General features: G+C 57.3%; 7 protein-coding genes and 2 pseudogenes across 7 annotated transcripts in view; 1 reads left to right on the plus strand and 8 right to left on the minus strand.

Moving 5' to 3' along the window:
• The window catches only part of ACA1_248990 (uncharacterized protein), a gene marked incomplete at both ends in the record, with an annotated part of 462 nt that extends 212 nt beyond the window's left edge, over positions 1 to 250 (minus strand). Inside the window, one exon of the mRNA XM_004339829.1 lies at positions 40 to 250. Coding sequence (XP_004339877.1) covers positions 40 to 250 — 211 coding nt within the window. The remainder of the gene's footprint in view (positions 1 to 39) is intronic.
• Positions 251 to 500: 250 nt separating this feature from the next.
• On the minus strand, positions 501 to 1,388 carry ACA1_249100 (uncharacterized protein; the record flags this gene model as incomplete). The annotated part of the gene is made up of 1 exon (XM_004339830.1): positions 501 to 1,388. The coding sequence occupies one exon, from the start codon at positions 1,386 to 1,388 to the stop codon at positions 501 to 503; it is 888 nt and encodes a 295-aa protein (XP_004339878.1).
• A 335-nt stretch (positions 1,389 to 1,723) lies between these two features.
• Positions 1,724 to 2,884, minus strand: ACA1_249110 (annotated as a pseudogene).
• A 202-nt stretch (positions 2,885 to 3,086) lies between these two features.
• ACA1_249120 (uncharacterized protein) lies at positions 3,087 to 3,345 on the minus strand (the record flags this gene model as incomplete). The annotated part of the gene is given in 2 exon segments (XM_004339831.1): positions 3,087 to 3,166; positions 3,177 to 3,345. 2 exon segments carry the CDS (start codon positions 3,343 to 3,345, stop codon positions 3,087 to 3,089), a joined length of 249 nt encoding a protein of 82 aa, XP_004339879.1.
• A 245-nt stretch (positions 3,346 to 3,590) lies between these two features.
• ACA1_249130 (uncharacterized protein) lies at positions 3,591 to 5,144 on the minus strand (the record flags this gene model as incomplete). The annotated part of the gene is made up of 8 exons (XM_004339832.1): positions 3,591 to 3,684; positions 3,751 to 4,018; positions 4,097 to 4,223; positions 4,314 to 4,478; positions 4,551 to 4,648; positions 4,716 to 4,721; positions 4,923 to 4,971; positions 5,082 to 5,144. The coding sequence occupies 8 exons, from the start codon at positions 5,142 to 5,144 to the stop codon at positions 3,591 to 3,593; spliced, it is 870 nt and encodes a 289-aa protein (XP_004339880.1).
• Positions 5,145 to 5,756: 612 nt separating this feature from the next.
• On the minus strand, positions 5,757 to 10,177 carry ACA1_249140 (annotated as a pseudogene).
• Positions 10,178 to 11,013: 836 nt separating this feature from the next.
• On the minus strand, positions 11,014 to 11,930 carry ACA1_249150 (uncharacterized protein; the record flags this gene model as incomplete). The annotated part of the gene is made up of 3 exons (XM_004339833.1): positions 11,014 to 11,056; positions 11,158 to 11,303; positions 11,895 to 11,930. The coding sequence occupies 3 exons, from the start codon at positions 11,928 to 11,930 to the stop codon at positions 11,014 to 11,016; spliced, it is 225 nt and encodes a 74-aa protein (XP_004339881.1).
• A 612-nt stretch (positions 11,931 to 12,542) lies between these two features.
• Positions 12,543 to 14,047, minus strand: ACA1_249160 (nucleolar zincfinger protein; the record flags this gene model as incomplete). Its single annotated transcript, XM_004339834.1, is given in 2 exon segments — positions 12,543 to 13,383; positions 13,395 to 14,047. The coding sequence occupies 2 exon segments, from the start codon at positions 14,045 to 14,047 to the stop codon at positions 12,543 to 12,545; spliced, it is 1,494 nt and encodes a 497-aa protein (XP_004339882.1).
• A 957-nt stretch (positions 14,048 to 15,004) lies between these two features.
• On the plus strand, positions 15,005 to 16,228 carry ACA1_249170 (uncharacterized protein; the record flags this gene model as incomplete). The annotated part of the gene is made up of 3 exons (XM_004339835.1): positions 15,005 to 15,316; positions 15,540 to 15,864; positions 15,927 to 16,228. The coding sequence occupies 3 exons, from the start codon at positions 15,005 to 15,007 to the stop codon at positions 16,226 to 16,228; spliced, it is 939 nt and encodes a 312-aa protein (XP_004339883.1).
• Positions 16,229 to 16,438: the final 210 nt, after the last annotated feature.

Here is a 16,438-nt window from a genome sequence, read left to right on the forward strand (position 1 = left end):
CCTCGGGGAAGAAATGGAGCTCGCTGTGCAGGACAGCACCGAAGGGATTAACGATCCTGAATTGGATGTCGAGCAGGCCACCGCGAGTCACAACGAATTCGAAGGTGAAGTCCTCGCCCGGACGCTGCGACTTGTACTTGAAGCATTCGGTAGTGCGCGGCTCGATCTGCATCGTCATTCCATGTGCCACCTGGATGGCGAGCAGCGCCACGGCCAAGATCAGGAGCAAACTGGACGTTGAGGCCTTCATTCTTGACTAATCGATCAGTCACTCCAGAGTGCCGTGTTGATCTTGATGTGTTGCCCTTCTTTCTTGCCGCTCTGCCCTCGTGGCGCGGTTGCTGACGTCATGCGATACTTGCGTCGAAATTTCGACCTTTTACGCAAAGCCAAAACTAACTAAAAGAAATAGAAAAGAAAACGCTGTTGAAACCACGCGCACCCTTTAGGTCAACAGTTCAGTTGGGCAATGTCTCTTTATAAAACAGTTTTACGGACATTCAAAGGGAGCGCATCCTCTTCCTACTGTCTTGCTTCTCTTCATTTTCCGTTGCGTCCGTTCCTGTCTTACTTTCTTCTTGGTGTTCCTTGTCCTGATCGCCCACTTCCTCACTCTTTCTCTTGCCCTCAACTCCACCCGCCACCGTCTGCTTCAGCAACCATACCACCTTCTTCTCCACTTTGGAATCCTCTTCATTCGTCTGATCAAGGCGAAGGTAGTTCTTCGCAGCCAGCAGCTCGACGAGTCGCTCGGGCTGGAAGCCGACGTTGACAAAGCACAGCTGGGCCAGGGAGCGCTTGGCCGCTTCCACCGAAGTAGGACGCTGCTGCGGGTTGGCCTCCTGCCGCTCGACCCATCGCATCACCTTCTCCATCACCACCGCCGCCTCCTCCAACTCATCATCAGCTCCGCCCTCGCTCTCCACCCTCACCTCGGGCCAAGCGTGGAAGATCAGTTGCACCCGAACGCGAGGTTGCAGCTGCCGCGCTGGCCTTGGTCGTCGGTCACTCCCGCTACGGCCTGGGGCCCGTTCGCGGGCCATTTGTGGCCTTTCACTGTGTCTGTTGCGGGGGCGGCAGTCTTCTTGGTTGTCGGCCTCGTCTGCGCGAGCCGGTGCGGTGGTCTCGTCCGCGACAACCTCGATGTGGCCCAGACGGACCAGACGATCGAACACGGCGTCGGCAGTCCAGACCTGGCGCTTGACCGAGCACAGATCGGTGCGCAGCGCGCGGAGGAGGCGGGACTCGGACTTAGGCAGGCAGGCCAGGTGTCGCTGCACCCATACCTCTAGCCGCTTAGCCATCGCGGCCTCCTCAGGCTCGGCGAGGTTGCCCTGCTCGAGCTGATCGCATGCCGCCGCATGGTCTGTCGGCATCTCCTCGTCCATCTTCTCAACCACCTCGGCGTGGGAAGGGAACCAGCCGCGGTGCTTTGGGTTGGTGTGGTGGTTGGTGGCGGGTACATGAGGGGTGGCACGACGGCTTCTGTTCATCATAGAAATGTGCGGTTGGCGATGATTGGATCAGAAATGTTGAGGTGCAGCGGGCGTTAGCCACTCGACTTTGTGACCCACACTTGCCCAACGATTGTGGGTTGGCCGTGGCTGCCTTTCTTCTTTCGTTCTTTCCTTCACTTTGCTTCTTGCATTTGGCTCTTCGGCGAAAAATTGTCTGGTATTTATGCTTTTCCCTCGAAGCCAACGAACCCTCAAAGCCCTCGGGGTTAGTCGGAGTAGTCTGAGTGTCGGGACCGCCTGTCCTTGTGGTGGCGATCCTTTTTGTCCTTCTTATCTTTCTTCTCCTTCTTGTGCCTCTTCGAGTCCCGTTTGTCCTTCTTGTCCTTCTTGTCCTTCTTGTGCTTTCGCTTCTGCAGGTAAAAAAAAAGAGAGAGAAAAGGTGGAGTTGATAACGGCGCCTGGTGAGCATGGCGCGCCCAAAAGTGATGGAGCTGCGGAGGGGCAAGTGCCTTTCGCTTCTCGTCTTTGTTGGCGCGGGCGAGGATCTTGAGCGCCTGCTTGAGGTCGCTGATCTGACCCACGGGCTCGGGTCTGTGTGCCACAGGCGCCGATGATGAAGATACGGCGTATCACGTAAGACGAACGGCGAGGCAGAAGTAGGGAGGAAGACAGAACAAAGGGAAACAAGAAAACGTACGGAGGTGGCTCGTCGCCTCCCTCGGGCTCGGGGATGAGGTCGTATTTCTGACCGCCCGTGCTGTAGCACTCCGCGGCCAGGTGCCCACCCGCGCCGCACTTGGTACAGATCGTCGGCAATATCGCTCCTGCGAGGGGGGGGGAAGTGAAACGTGTGCGTGTTTGGTGATGCCGCGTCGTGTGCGTTCGTACCCAGTTCGATTCGCTTGGCTTCGCCGGGTCGTGGCTTCCTGCGCTGCGCGTTCTGTTCGAGTTCCACTGTAGAATCCGGATCAAGGCGATTCACACGCAACGTGATCAGCACAGATGCATTGCGCTACTCTGAGTACTCAAAGCTGGGGAGAGGCGTGCCATTGTTTGCGTCCAAGTCTTCGCCGGATGTCTGTGAGACGTACTTCATCGACAAACTAACCTTGCCGTCCTGTTGCCCGCACATCGAGTCAGATACCGAAACGCAACACGCACACACGCACACACGCACACACGGAACGTACGGCGAGCGAGATGACTTTGACCCACACGGCCTCGCCCACCTCGACGATGGTGGGCAGGTCCTCGGCCTCGATGCGCGAGCCGCTCACCTGCGAGATGTGCACGAGGCCGTGGCGCCGCCGACCCTCCATCTCCACGAACACGCCGTAGTCCTTGATCGACGCCACCTTGCCCCGATGGATGCTGTGCAGCTCGGGCGGAGGTTCGTCCTCGCCCCGGTTGGGCGGACCTCGTCGCATGCCACCACCGCCTCCACCATAACCTCCGCCGCCACCGTCGCCCTGATCGTGATCTCTTCCTCCTCTACCTGCGCGATGATGAAACTTGACGCGTCAATGGAGGCAATCAAAAATCTGAGAGATTTGGGGGGCAGTGTGCCTTCATCTTGGGCAGCGCCGCCTGATGCTTCCATGCGTTGCAGCATGCGTGCTCGCTCGGGATTCATGAATTTGAAGCGATCATCACTGCCGCCGCCATCGCTTCCGTGGCCTCTGCTGTCTCCACGATCATCCCTGTCGTCCCTGCCCCCACGTCGCCTATCCCTGTCGCCTCTATCATCTTCATCGCGTCTGTGCCGTTCGCGATCCGGCGATCGCACGCGTTCCCTACCGTTGTCTCTGTCTCTACTGCGATCGTAGGAGTCCCTTGTGCGGTCGCGTCTATCCCAACGATCCTCATCTTCATCCCTTCGTCTGCTCATTTTCTGGTATTTTACAATCAAAAAAATCATTTTCTTTTATTCCACGTTTTTTTAAGCTGCACGACCCTGCCGGCACTGCAGCGGCTGAGGGTCGGAGTCGTGGACGAGCACGCCCTGGCCGAAGAGCCACATGGGTGGTGTAGGTGAGCGGCACGGTCGTCCCACAAGGGCCGGAATGGAGAATTTCTAACATTGCCCGGTCCTGGTGGTGATTGAAAAACACTTCTCTCCTCGAAACAAAGTGTTCACTGCCGTGATGAAAGCGAGCAGAGTGCAATGGCGAACAGCTCCTGCATCGCCTGAGTGGGCAGCATATCCTCCAGATTTGTGAAATCGTCTCTGGTGTGTCGCACAGTGTGGAAAAAGATGAGTTGGTGTTGAGTTCGTGGTACCGCCACCACGTACCTGTCACGGGTCAGCACGACCAGGCAGAGCAGGGCCAGGTTCAAGGGACTTCTTTGGATGCCCGCGGCGTGCGTGGTGCTTCGGGATCGGCGCTCTTCGGCCTGCGCCACCGCGCGGGAAGAGTGTGCCCTGCGAAAGCGTCGGTCCAGGATGTCGATAGGCGATGGTATGGGCTTCTTCCACAGCTTGCTCAGGCGTGCCTGCTCCTGCTTGCTGGGCACCAGCGGCGCCCCCAAAGACAACAACAGCGCAGCAACTTCGAACCACCCTGACAAGGCAACGACCGTGGCGTCAGTGGCCAGACCAAAGCAAGGGCTCTATAGGGCCGATTGGGGCAAGGGAGTACCGCATCCGAGAGCAAGATGGATGGCCGTTTCGCCCCTGATGTTGCGCACGCGCATCAGCTTCTGCGCAGCCACTCGCCCAAAGCGTCCTTCCACCTGCTGCACCACCATACCGACTCCTTCATATCTCTGCAAGTGATGTGCGTGTGCGTGTGCGGTTTCCGCATGTGCGCAGAAGTCAAAATTTTGTGCGTAGAAGAGTTTTGAGGGAGGCAGTACCCCTCCGATGAGAAGGTGGAGGAGGGTGTTGTTGTGCTCGTCGCGGCCCAGCAAACACGCCGATTCTTTCTCGACGGCAGCCCGGAGCGCCTCCAAATTGCGCAGCAGATCGAGGAATGTGCTCTTGTACCGGCGCGCCACGCGGACCACCTTGCCAAAGGCCAGCTGCGAACCATAGAGCGAGTGATCAGACTGCCACACCATTCGACTGTGCCACGCTACGTTAGCGCATCGTACCGTCACAGTGTCGCGGATAAGCACGCGGCCCAGGTGAGGGCACACGTCAAAGGGCTCCACCACGAACCCAGCGAGCGGACGCAGCCGAACCTCGGCCACTGTTGACGGGCCGAATGAGGCGTTCACCAACAATGCGGCTGAGTGATAGAGTTCGGTGCTGGGTACCTTCGCCTGCACACACCTCACCCAGGGCTCCCCTGACTACATTCTGGCCTCGCTTGACACTGAGTATGGCCATTACCTGTGTGTGTGTGTGTGTGTGTGTGTGTGTATGTGTATGTGTGACCGACGACAAGCGCAATCAGGCGTCAGAATGGCGACTGGAGTTGGTGGCCATGCGGTGCGACGCAACCTTGCAGCCAACGCGAGCACCGTGACTGTGCACCGCCACGTCCTGGCCCACCGTCAGTACTCTTCGTCCCTGTAACGATACAAAGCAACACCGACCCCCATTGCGTGTGAACACATCAGCGCAGAGGCGAAGAGAGGTAGTGCTAGGACCTTGGCCGACACTGGATTGATGGCGCGCACAGAAACAGTGAATTCGGTAACTGTCAATTCAAGCATCGTCCCTGCGTCTTCCCTGGCGTGCATCGCTACCATTCCTGTTGTCCAGCCTCCACCCGATCAGACGATTCCACCACAGCCTCGAAGGCGAAGAAGAACGAAGAGTGAAGAGCGAACTAACGAACCTGAGTGTAGGAACCGGGTGGCAGGTGTTTTGGTGGCAAAAACACAGAGGCAGCTACCGGCACTGGCCGACACCAGCGTCTGACCCACACACCGCGTGCGTGAAAAGAAGTCCTGAACTATGGCGGTGCGAGTGGTTGTGGCCTGGCGTACCTCATTGAATGACTCCGCACCTTCAGTAGAGATTATTGGCGCCGCACCGTTCCATATGCCGAGACGACTCTCCTGAGTTCGTGGATAGTATGCTAGATCCTGCCTGAGCTCACACAACCCAAGTTAATGCTCTACGTCAAGCAATGTCAAACAGTTGTCGGCTGTTGCTGGTCGTTGGGGGAACGAAGTAGGACCTGGGTCTAAAGTGCCCGGACAGGACGCGGCCGTAGGGGGCTGGGCAGCAGCCTGGTCTCCGCTTCACCCGCAGGAGGGCCTGGCGAAAAGGGGCAGCCGGCTGGTCCTTCTGCTGCTGGCGCGTTTTGTACAGTGGCAGCTCCTCCCGCCTGTGGGCCACTCCACCCTTCAGCCCATCGTGCCCGAATTGTGCAATGTGCCGTGCCGGTTGATGACGCCGTACCGGATGTTCTCCAGAGCGTCGGCCATGCTGAGGCCCTTGGCGAAGAACGGACTCACAAACCCTTTGTCTTCCCACGCGCTTGTCACCACCACGTGTATGTTCTGCCTGCGCGCCGTTGTGTGTGTCGTGTGTGTGTCGTGTGTGTCGTGTGTGCGTGTGTGTGGTGAGCGCTGAATGCAGATCAAAGGGAGGCGTGAAACCAGGACAGACCTCTGGAATCGCATTCGAAGTAAGAGGTTGACGACTTGCTTCTCTCGACTGCAGATGAGCGCTTCGTGTGCCTCCGTGTCCCAGTTATGAGCAAGCTCGCTCACCACAGCGTCTGCTTTGGCGAGCACCACAATGAGCTGCTCCATGCCCAAGCCCCTGGACGGACGCGACGGCCCCCCCCCCGCGGAGAGAGCAGCGCCAAACGGGTCAGTCCCATGTACCCAGGCACCAAGCGACAGAAGCCGGTACCTGGCGAGCAGGGCAGACTCGAACAGCGAAGCCTTGCCGCGGTTGGACATGCACGCCGCGAACTCCTCGCCCACCGCAGGCACCACCAGCAGCGCGTAGTCGGTCTGCAGACCCAGCCATAACCCCAGCGGGTTGATATGTGCGTGTGCGGTGCGTGCGTGTGTGCGTGTGGGCGGGAGAGCACCAATGATGCAGTGTGTATGCAGGCATGGGGGTAGTTGGTCAGCGATGGCACGCTCACCAGAGACAACGGATACCGTTTGGTGTTGATCCGGTATCGTCTGGGCAGACCCAGCATGTGAGTGATGTGAAAGCAAGGAAAGGGCAAGGCTAGCGATCTAGGTACGTGGTGGTCATTGTGACGCCTCTCCTGCGCTCTCGCTCGCTTAGCCGCACCAGCTCGTGGAGCCGATCGTGCAGCTGAAGGAAAACCTATGCCCAAGGTGGTTGGTGGAAACAACAGAGAGGAGGCGAACGAGCAGGTGAACGTACGTTGCCATGAGACATGAGCCGCGACACGACGCGCGGGTGTACAGCGCCAAAGGCGATCAGCATACGGCCGACCAGGTAGGCCTTGCCACTCTGGGGCGGACCCAGCAAAACCGCCTGCGACCATGTGCAGAAGCCACACCACACAAAAGTTTGTTTGGACCGACCACTTGACGTGCCTGCAGAAGAAGGAGTGGAGTGAAAACGCACCTCAACGAGCACCTCCGTACGCTGCATGTGTGTTATTCCACCTGTGCCCGGCAGAAGGCCAGACCAAGAAAGACAAGAAATAAAAAGGAAACGGCTAACTTCAGGTATGACAAGAATTCACGACAGAATGGACAGGTGCATGGCTAAGAGACGTCGGCCATGAGGCGGCGGTACGCGAGCTGGTGGGCGTGCATGTCGTGGAACACTGCGTGCTTGGCGTCATGGTACGCGCGTACACGCTCGCGCTCCGCGTCTGGCATGCCCTCGCCTCCTTTGGTGGGGGTGCTGTGTGAGTACACGATGACAAGCAGTCGCACACAAGGCACAATGAGGGCCTTGATCTTACCGGGAGTGATGGTGGCCTTGGGACCCGGGTCGAGGGCTGACATGGCCGCAGGAATGGAAGCAAAGTCGCCGCTGGCCACGGCTGCGAGCATGCCCGTACCTGAACACACCGGCGCGCGCCAGTTGGCCGTGATGAAGGCGTCAGGGCTCACGCAAATGCAGTGGGCAGGGACGAGGGAATGTATGGGTACCGAGCAGCATGGAGTCGGGTTCGTTGGAAATGATCACGCGACAATTGGTGACATCAGCATGCTCCTGTACGAAGAGCGGGTTCTTGGAGAGGCCGCCTGGTATGGCAACGCGACCACCAATCAATCAATCAATTGGCGCACATCTTTCATCAGCCCCCCCCCCAAAGGATTGCGCATACCGGTGAGCATGATGGTGTCGATGTGGTAGCCCGCTTTGTTCATCGCGGTGATGATGTGTCGCGTACCATGCGCGATGCTCTGCGATTGGTGGCAAAGTCAGTTTCAGATCAGCGACCAGTGATCTGCCATGGTTGTCCGGTCGGCACCTGAATGGTTGCCAAGTAGAGCAACGCCAGGTCATCTTCGGTTGCGCTCAGCCGCAGGCCAGAGATCATCCCGCACAGCGTCGCATCGGCACGAGGTGACCTACGTAGTGAGGTCGCAGCGCAGCACAACACAGAGGCTTGGTCAGGCCACCCATCCGAGAAGGCGACAATGTTCGAAAGGGTGGGGTGTTCGGCGGAGACCTGTTGCCATGGAAGTCCGGAAACACGTGCAGATCTCGCGTCAACTGCGCGCGGAATGCTACGCCCCTGGGTGAGGCGGAAGTGGCTGACGTCAGCGATAGTATCCGCGGCTGATGGTGAGGTGAGTGCGTACCTTTCGCGGGCGAGAGCCTGGACCAGTTCATTCAGTGCCTCGTAAATGGTCTGCCCTTTCGCCGTGGCTCTTTCGCGCACTCGGGGTGAGGCCGGATGTGTGGCGATGATGTGGTCCAGAAGCGCCCCCGTCGCGCTTTGCCCGCCCTGATCGTGGTAAAAACAGGTCAGAGAGCAAGGCATGGCACCGGCGAAGGGGCGAGCGACGAATGGACGAACACACACACTACACGACACACGCACGGCGGAGAGGGGAGACGGACCTCGGTGAGCCAAAGGCCGGGGATCATGGCCGAATGGTAGGGACCCCATATGCCCTCAATGAACCTGCAGGCGGGTCAGTGCCGTGAGCCCGAGCAGAGAGTCGGTCTTGTCTGGGGCCAAATGTGAGAAGAGGGTACCGGGGCTGGTGGGACACGGCCATGTGACACGAAGAGGTCCCGCAGATGATCGCCAAGCGGTTCTCTGTCTCTCCTTCGAGACGCGCCGCTCCGCAGCCCAGGATACCAATGCCGCCGGCATGAGCGTCGATAATTCCCACCCCGACCGCAGTACCTGGCGTCGGCCGGCCAAGCGTCAGACAACCTTTCCCGTTGTGAGCGAGTCGGTGAGGTGCAGGGTGGCGAGGTACCGGGTAGGAGCCCCAGCGCTTGGGCTGCCTCGGGAGCAAGGCCCTGCGACAGCGCTTCTCCCATCGGACGCACACGCGTCCCGATGCGCCGGTAACCTTCATCCACGAACTCGCCTGAAGAAGATGGGCGTGTACTGATCAATTCGCACACTTAGCGTCATAGGAGGCATATGTGTAGCGGCGATACCGAGCCCGATGCCGCGCCAAAAGGTCTCCTGCCAGCCATCGACATCCGTTTGGGCTGCGTCGTCGGCTGCGTGGCCGAGAAACGTCCACTTGCACACCTGCGTCAATTCATTGACGGATGCGCGAGAGAGGCCTCACGACACATTAGAGAGACGCCCGTTGAGAGTAGAGGCGGAGAGCTCGTTGGACAACACACATGAGTCAGACTAACCAGGGTGCACAGCGAACGGGTGGTGTCTCCTCCGGTGGCCTGCACGCATCGGCATACGGTGCGAGGTGAGCCACAGAAGAAAGAAGCAAACGCGCACACGCGGTGCCGGATCACCTTGAAGGTGAGGTAGTCGGCCAGGTCGAAGAAGTGGGCCATGCGGGTCCACCGATCGGGCAGGTGGCGCTTGAGCCACAGGATCTTGGGGCTCTCCATCTCGGGCGATATACGGCCGCCCACGTACTTGAGCACCTCGTGCTCTGTGTCCCCACGGCCCATGAGTGATCGCGCAAGAACCGACACCACACGACACGCACGACACGCGGCACGAGACACACAGCACAACACGACACGGCACTTTGAAGAGACGAACTTGTGGCGTTGATGAGCTCGGCTTCGTGGGCGGCACGGTGGTCCAGCCACACGATGATATTGCGCTCTGCTGCCGCCGCTGCTTCGTGGTCTTCTTCACCGCCCTTGCCAGGAGGGGTCACGCTCACCGGCCGACCCTCCGCATCCACCACAACCCTGCGTCCTCGCCCAACAGCCGCGGCGTGGGCGCATAGCGGCCGAGTCAACACCACACTCCACTCACGGACGCGTGCACAAGCGGCGGGGGGGAGAGGAGCACACTACAGCGAGCAGGTGGCATCGAAGGCGATCCCCCGCACTTGGCTGGCGGCCACACCTGCGTCCTGCAACGCACCACGCACCGCTCCGCACACGGCGTCCCACACCTCTGCGTGCGGTGCAGGCCACGCGCGTGTGACATAAGGACTGCAGCAGTTGCAGGTTTGGTTGGGGGGGAGCTACCAGTTGAAGACTGTTCGTAGAGGTGGGGATGGGCTGCCGGGCGATGTAGCGGCAGAGGGCGTTCGGCACGCCCCAGCACGGCGCCCCCCACGCCCCCTGTCCGCTGCCCAACCACACCCGCTCTCACGCCCTGCGTGCCAACGTCCACCCCCACGTAGCACCCGCTGCTTTCCATCTTTTTCGTTTTTCTTATCCTTTTTTCTTGCTCTTGTTGGCCAGTGTGCAGAGACAAGGGGGATGTGATGGAGGCAGAGTGGTGAGAACTGTTGGATACGTCCATACTGCGCAGAAAGCACCGCTTCCCATCCGAACAGCGAAGTTAAGCTGCGCCAGGCGGTGTTAGTACTGGGGTGGGCGACCACCCGGGAATCCACCGTGCCGTATCCTTTTTACCTTTTGCACCCACACACTCCACTGCTCTCCCCCGTGCAGCACCACAGCCCAGCCAATTTCCTAAAATTGTGCGGGCGGGCGAGCAGGCGGGAGGGCGGGAGGGCGGGAGGGAGGGCGGGCGAGCAGGCGGGGCTGACACCGACTCAATCAACAGGCGGTGGCTTTGGAAGCGTTGCCTGTGTCTGCTGGAGGAGTTGCATGAATGCGTGAAAGAGTGCTGCAAGCTGCTCGTTGAGGGCGCGCTCTTGCTGGATTCCCTCTTGATGATACTCAACAAGATTCCCAATCAACTTGACCATGTTGCTGTGGTATGATTGTTCCTCATCAGCCTATGGGAGAGGGAGAGCACATGCGCGCACAAAGGCATGTGAGTGAGCAATCAGCACCAGGCCAAAAAAAGAACATACCAATTGCTGGCGCTTCTGCTCACGTTCCTTGCGTGCCTGCTTCTGCTCCGCAGCAGCCTTGTGAGCAGCTGCACGCTCTTCATCAGCAGGTGCCTGGCGCTCCGATCATGCCACGACCTCACGGTCCCAAAGGGTCTGGAGGGCTACATGACCATGTGTGATGAGCTGCTGTAGCTCCTTCTGCTTGTTCTCATGCAGAATGCGCTCACTCTCACACAGTGCGGCATCCATCCTTGCCCGTGGCTTGAACAGCTCTGTAACAGAGAGGACAATTAACATTAAGAAGTAAAGACAAAACAACAAGGAGAGGACGAATGATGTCAAGCGCTGTAGGTTGGCATAGTGGGTCTCACACTTCTCATTGGTAGCCTCCACAATGGGATGATGGTTCCTACAAATGTAGGCCCAGATTTGCTCCTTTCTCTTGTGCAGGGACTTGACCATCATCTCAATAAGTGAAACTGAGGTCTCATGTGGCCAGATGACCTTCTTGCTGGAAGGCTTTGTGGAGAAACATGAGAGAGAGCATAGATAATAAAATAGATATCATATTATATTATTAGTATATATATTATTATGTAATATTATCACCAACAAATTGATATTAACTTTTAATATTTCTCATATAATTATTATAAACTTTATCATTTCGTGTGTGGATTGAGAACTTTAAATTTTTTAAATTATAAATATTTATCAATAAAAGGTAGTAAAAATAACAATATTATATCAAAAATAAATAAATTAATATATTAAATTTTGATTTCAAAAATTTATCAAATCATTTTTTCAAAAAGGTATAAAAATAAAAAATTGAAAAAAACAAAATAAATAAAAGAAAAATTATAACATAAACAAGTTTTAAAATTAATTAAATACTAATTCAAATAATAATAAACATTTTATTTTTCCCTAATAAGAATGATAATAATAATTATAAAATTTAGAATAAATTAAATTGGCCAACACCAACTCAACAAGAAGAGGAAGATAAATACCCCTGTGGCAAAGAGGTAACATCCTCCTCCACATTGCTTGGTCTATAAATCACAAGTAGAAAACAAGAAGAAGAGGAAGAGAAAGGCAGATTACCACTGTGGCAGTGGTGGTGGTGTGAGATGCTGGCATTTTGTGGTGGATGTAGAGGATGAGCCACCACAGCTGTGCCCCTCTTTGTTGTTGATGTTGAGGTGACTGTTCCTGCTGAGATGGTAGCAAATGGGCCACTCACTGGTGCAAGTTGGGTGGAGGAGTTGTAATTGCACTGAGGAGAAGAAGGAGCAGGAAGAGGAGTGGCACCTCTGCTTTGCATCATACATTGCTCTTGCCAAGGAGAAGGGGAGGCCATTAACATAAATAGGGGGAAAGAATGTGGGCATGTGTGAAGATGTGGACTGCAAGGGGGAGAGTGGAGTGCAGCAACAAGGGGGAGAGCAGTGGAGTGCTGTGGGTGCAAAAGGTAAAAAGGATACGGCACGGTGGATTCCCGGGTGGTCGCCCACCCCAGTACTAACACCGCCTGGCGCAGCTTAACTTCGCTGTTCGGATGGGAAGCGGTGCTTTCTGCGCAGTATGGCCGTATCCAACAGTTCTCACCACTCTGCCTCCATCACATCCCCCTTGTCTCTGCACACTGGCCCAAGAAGCCGATGGTCGTACCTGTAACAGGTCGAGAGGTGTTGTTGTTGTGCGCGTGTTGGAATAGAAGTTATTTTTATATGATCAAGAGTGGAGGGTGGATCATGGCTGCTGGGTCTCAGCGGGCTTTACTTCCTCGTTCGACTTGGCTTCGGCCTCCTTGTCGCCTTTGTCGTCATCGTCCTCTTCTCCGTCCTCCCGGTAGTTCTCGGTCTTCATGTCGTTGAGGCCGAGATCCTCGTTCTGGTCCCACGAGCGTTCGTACTCCTCGACGGTCATGTTGGGGTCCTCGTCGGGCGCGTAGATGTTCTGGAGGTAACTGTTGGCCACCGGGTCGTCGAGCACCAGCGTGAAGGGTCCGCTTCGGAAGGCCAGAAGGTCGTCGAGGCCCTCGATGAGCGAGACCATACGGCCCGCGGAGGCGGCGCTGTCGCCGCGCAGGAAGGGGTTGTTCTTGAGGTCGTCGCGGATGGTGGTGAGGAGGCCCTCGATGGTGCTGAACTTGCCGCCGAGGGTGCCGGGGACGAGGCCCAGCTCGAGCTCGGGGATCTCGAGGCCGGCGGTCTCGGACTTGAGCACGTCGCGGTTGAGGTCGTCGGCGTTGGTGAGGCGCAGAGTGATCTTGCAGCCCTTGGGGGCGATGGCGCCGCCGGACTTGACCTCGTTGGACTTGTAGCCGCAGGCCTCGCACATAAAGGCCATGATGATGACGTCCTTGAAGTGGGGGATGTGGGCCACGCACATGCGCGTCTCGCCGCGCTTGCCGCACAGGCCGCAGGTCTCCGGGAACTTCATCACCTCCTCGAGGTGTTCGGCGCCGCCTTCCTCCGCGCGCTTGACCAGCGCCTCGGCATCGGCACCGGACAGGAGTCCACCGCCGCCACTCTTCTTCGCCTCCTTCTGGCCTTCCTCCTCCTCCTCTCCTCCTCTTCGTCCTCGCCGTCTTCACCGTACGCCTGCGAGATGCCGAGAGCACGGTTCTGTTCGCGGTTGCGCTCGTAGTGGGTGATGGTGAGGTTGGGGTCGGCAGCGGGGGCGGACGGGTTCTCGACGAACGAATTGCCGGCAGGATCGTCGATGATGAAGGTGAACTTCTTGCCTCCGTGCTTGAGCTCCTCGAGCTTGGCGGTGAAAGCGTCGATTTGGGCCGCCACATTGGGTGCCGCTGCCCTTCGCTCCTCCTGGCCCTGGTTGAGACCCTCGATGGCCTGCATCAGGAATCCCTCGATCGTGTTGAGCGTTCCCTTCTGGGTCAATGGCGGAATCTCGAAATCCAATTCCGGAATGTAGATGCTGGCTGCATCCGATTTCACCACCTGGCGGTTGAGATCGCCCTTGTCGGTGACCACCAGCTTGTAGATGCAGCCCCGTTCGGCGATGGAACCGCCGAATTGGATCTCGTTGTTACGGAAGCCGCAGTGCTTGCAATGGAAGGACATGAGGATTATCTCCTTGAACGAGGGGATCTTGGTGAGAAGGAGATTGGTCATGCCGTTCTCGTGGCAGTTCATGCAGAGGCTCTCGATGCGCGTGGGTCCCTCATCGGCTCCGAGATCGGCGAAGATGGGGTCATTGTTGTCCTGGGTCTCAGTCTGCTGTCCTTCCATCCTTATTTCTTGTGTGCCTAGACCTTACTCTCGATCAACCGTGTTCGATCCTGTCGCCGTCAACTGAAGATGAGGAGATGACCAGAGCTCACAACCCCAAAAAAAACCAAGCCAGAAAAATGCAAACTGAGAAATAAACGGAAACCCAAAATTTCTCTTTCTCCCAAAACCCTCGGAAAAATCAGGGATTGCTTTTCTGCGGATCCGAAAGAGATTTCTTGGTCGACATAAATTGCAGCGGAAAACGGCGATTGGTGCCATTTTTTCGGAGTCACTGCGCAAAAACGAAGACAACGCTGGACGATTCAGCCTTCCATCTCGCACAACAATAAGTACAAGGAGGTCTGTGACGGGCTTCCCACCCACCTTCCATCTGCCCGAGACCACTAGGCCTGACCATCACGCGCCTACCAGGCTGCGTTAATTCGAAGAACAGACACCCTTACTTCTAGAAACTGCGGCAGTCCCAGCCCATCGCGTTCCTACTACTCTCCCTCGTCTGCCTACGCGCAGCTGCAAGAGACATAGATATAGCGTACGTTCTCTAGACCATTCCTCATTCTAGTAATTATTACATTTTTCTTCCTGTTCCTTCCGGTTGTTCATGTTTCTACCCTCTGCTGATCCAATTCTTCAACACAAATTCAATCAAATTGGCAATGTCTGCTCATTTCTCCTTTCTTTTTTAAAATTCATTCCCGACTTTGGTCTTTGTGCGCGCAGTGAAGAGGGTTTATGTTCTGGGCGAAAGCCGCACAACATTCCTACCATACGATCTTCGAACCCACCTACCGCGCCTACAGCCAAAACCAAAAAACCGACTCTCCCTCGGCCTTCCGCCTTCATCTGACATCTCATCTCCTCAAAAACGGCAACGACTCTCATCTCGCCGACAACCACCCTCACCTCGCCCATCCCTCCCGCACCTCCACCGAATCCGAAGAGGAGCACGTGAAGATGAGCAGAAGCAACAACAACGGCAAAAGGCACAAAAACCACGCTGGCCACAAAGCCAGCAAACATCGTAAAAACAATAAGGGCAACAAAGCCAACAACCACAACAACTCCTCCCACCACGCGACTCATGGCAAACGCCGCATCAACAGAGCCCCTCAAGGAACGGGCGAAGGCTGGTATGCCGTGGCTGCCATGCAGGGGCGTCGGCCCCACATGGAGGACACGTACAGCGTCGTGATTCCCGACACGACTGGCCCCACCGGCGGCGACCTCCACTCCCTCTTCGGCGTGTTCGACGGACACGGCGGCAAGGTATCATCATTTCTTTCTTCTTCATTTCTTCGCCGCGCTCCTATGGCACGTGCTGCGTAGTGTATGCGTGTGCTATGTGCTGACTCGCCTTTCCCTCCTGCAGAAAGTGTCGCAGTTCTTGAAGGACAACTTGCTGCCCGCCATCGTCGAGGCCTACGCTCAGGAGAAGGCGGGCGAGGAAGATGACCCCGACCACCAGCGCACCCCCGCGGAGAGGCTGCAGGCCATCCTCCCGCGCACCTTCCTCAGGATCGATGAGCGCGCCATGGCCGACGACCAGCTCTCCGGCAGCACGGCCGTCGTGGCCATCCTCACCGAGAACGACGTCGTCGTAGCCAACGTGGGCGACTCGCGGGGCATCATCTACCGCTCCAACGAGGCCGCCAGCCAGCGCATGCGCGAGTCCGGCGACAGCGGCTACGACAGCAGCAACGACGCCTCTCTCCACTCGACCGCGAGCGAGGACGACGCCACCGAAGACGCCACCGACGAGGAAAACGACACCGACACCGACGAAGACCTGGACGACGCGGTGCCCAATGCCAAGGGTGCCAAGAAGCAGCAGCAGCAGCAGCAGCAAAAGCAAAAGCCTGATGGGTCGCAGAAAAAGAAGAAGAGGAAGTACAAGAAGAAGCCCGAGGAAGGACCCGTGGGCAAGATCGGCCGATGGCAGGCGCTCTCGGTCGACCACAAGCCGAACCGGCCCGACGAGAGGGAGCGGGTGGAGCACTGCGGCGGGCGCGTGACGAAGAGGACCAACGATGTGTGGCGCTTCCAGAGCGTGCTCGCCGTCTCCCGCGCGTTCGGCGATCACGGGCTCAAGGTGGGTGCCGGCGGCTCCGCACTCACTGCGAACCCGGAGATCAAGATATTCACGCGCCAGGAGAACGACAAGTTCTTCGTGTTGGCTAGGTAAACACACGCGCACACGCGCACACGCGCACACAACACCGCACGCATGAAACTCATCAACCTCCCCCCTCTTTTGTAACCATCAGTGACGGCTTATGGGACGTCTACACCAACGAACAGGCCGCGAAGGTCGGCCGCAACGTTCTTCTGCAGAACCCCAAGAACCCCGCCCAAGCAGTACCGTCACTCGTCAAGCTCATCTAAGCCCTC

Source organism: Acanthamoeba castellanii (assembly GCF_000313135.1).
Source record: "Acanthamoeba castellanii str. Neff unplaced genomic scaffold scf7180000084766, whole genome shotgun sequence".
In the NCBI taxonomy this organism is placed as follows: Eukaryota; Discosea; order Longamoebia; family Acanthamoebidae; genus Acanthamoeba; species Acanthamoeba castellanii.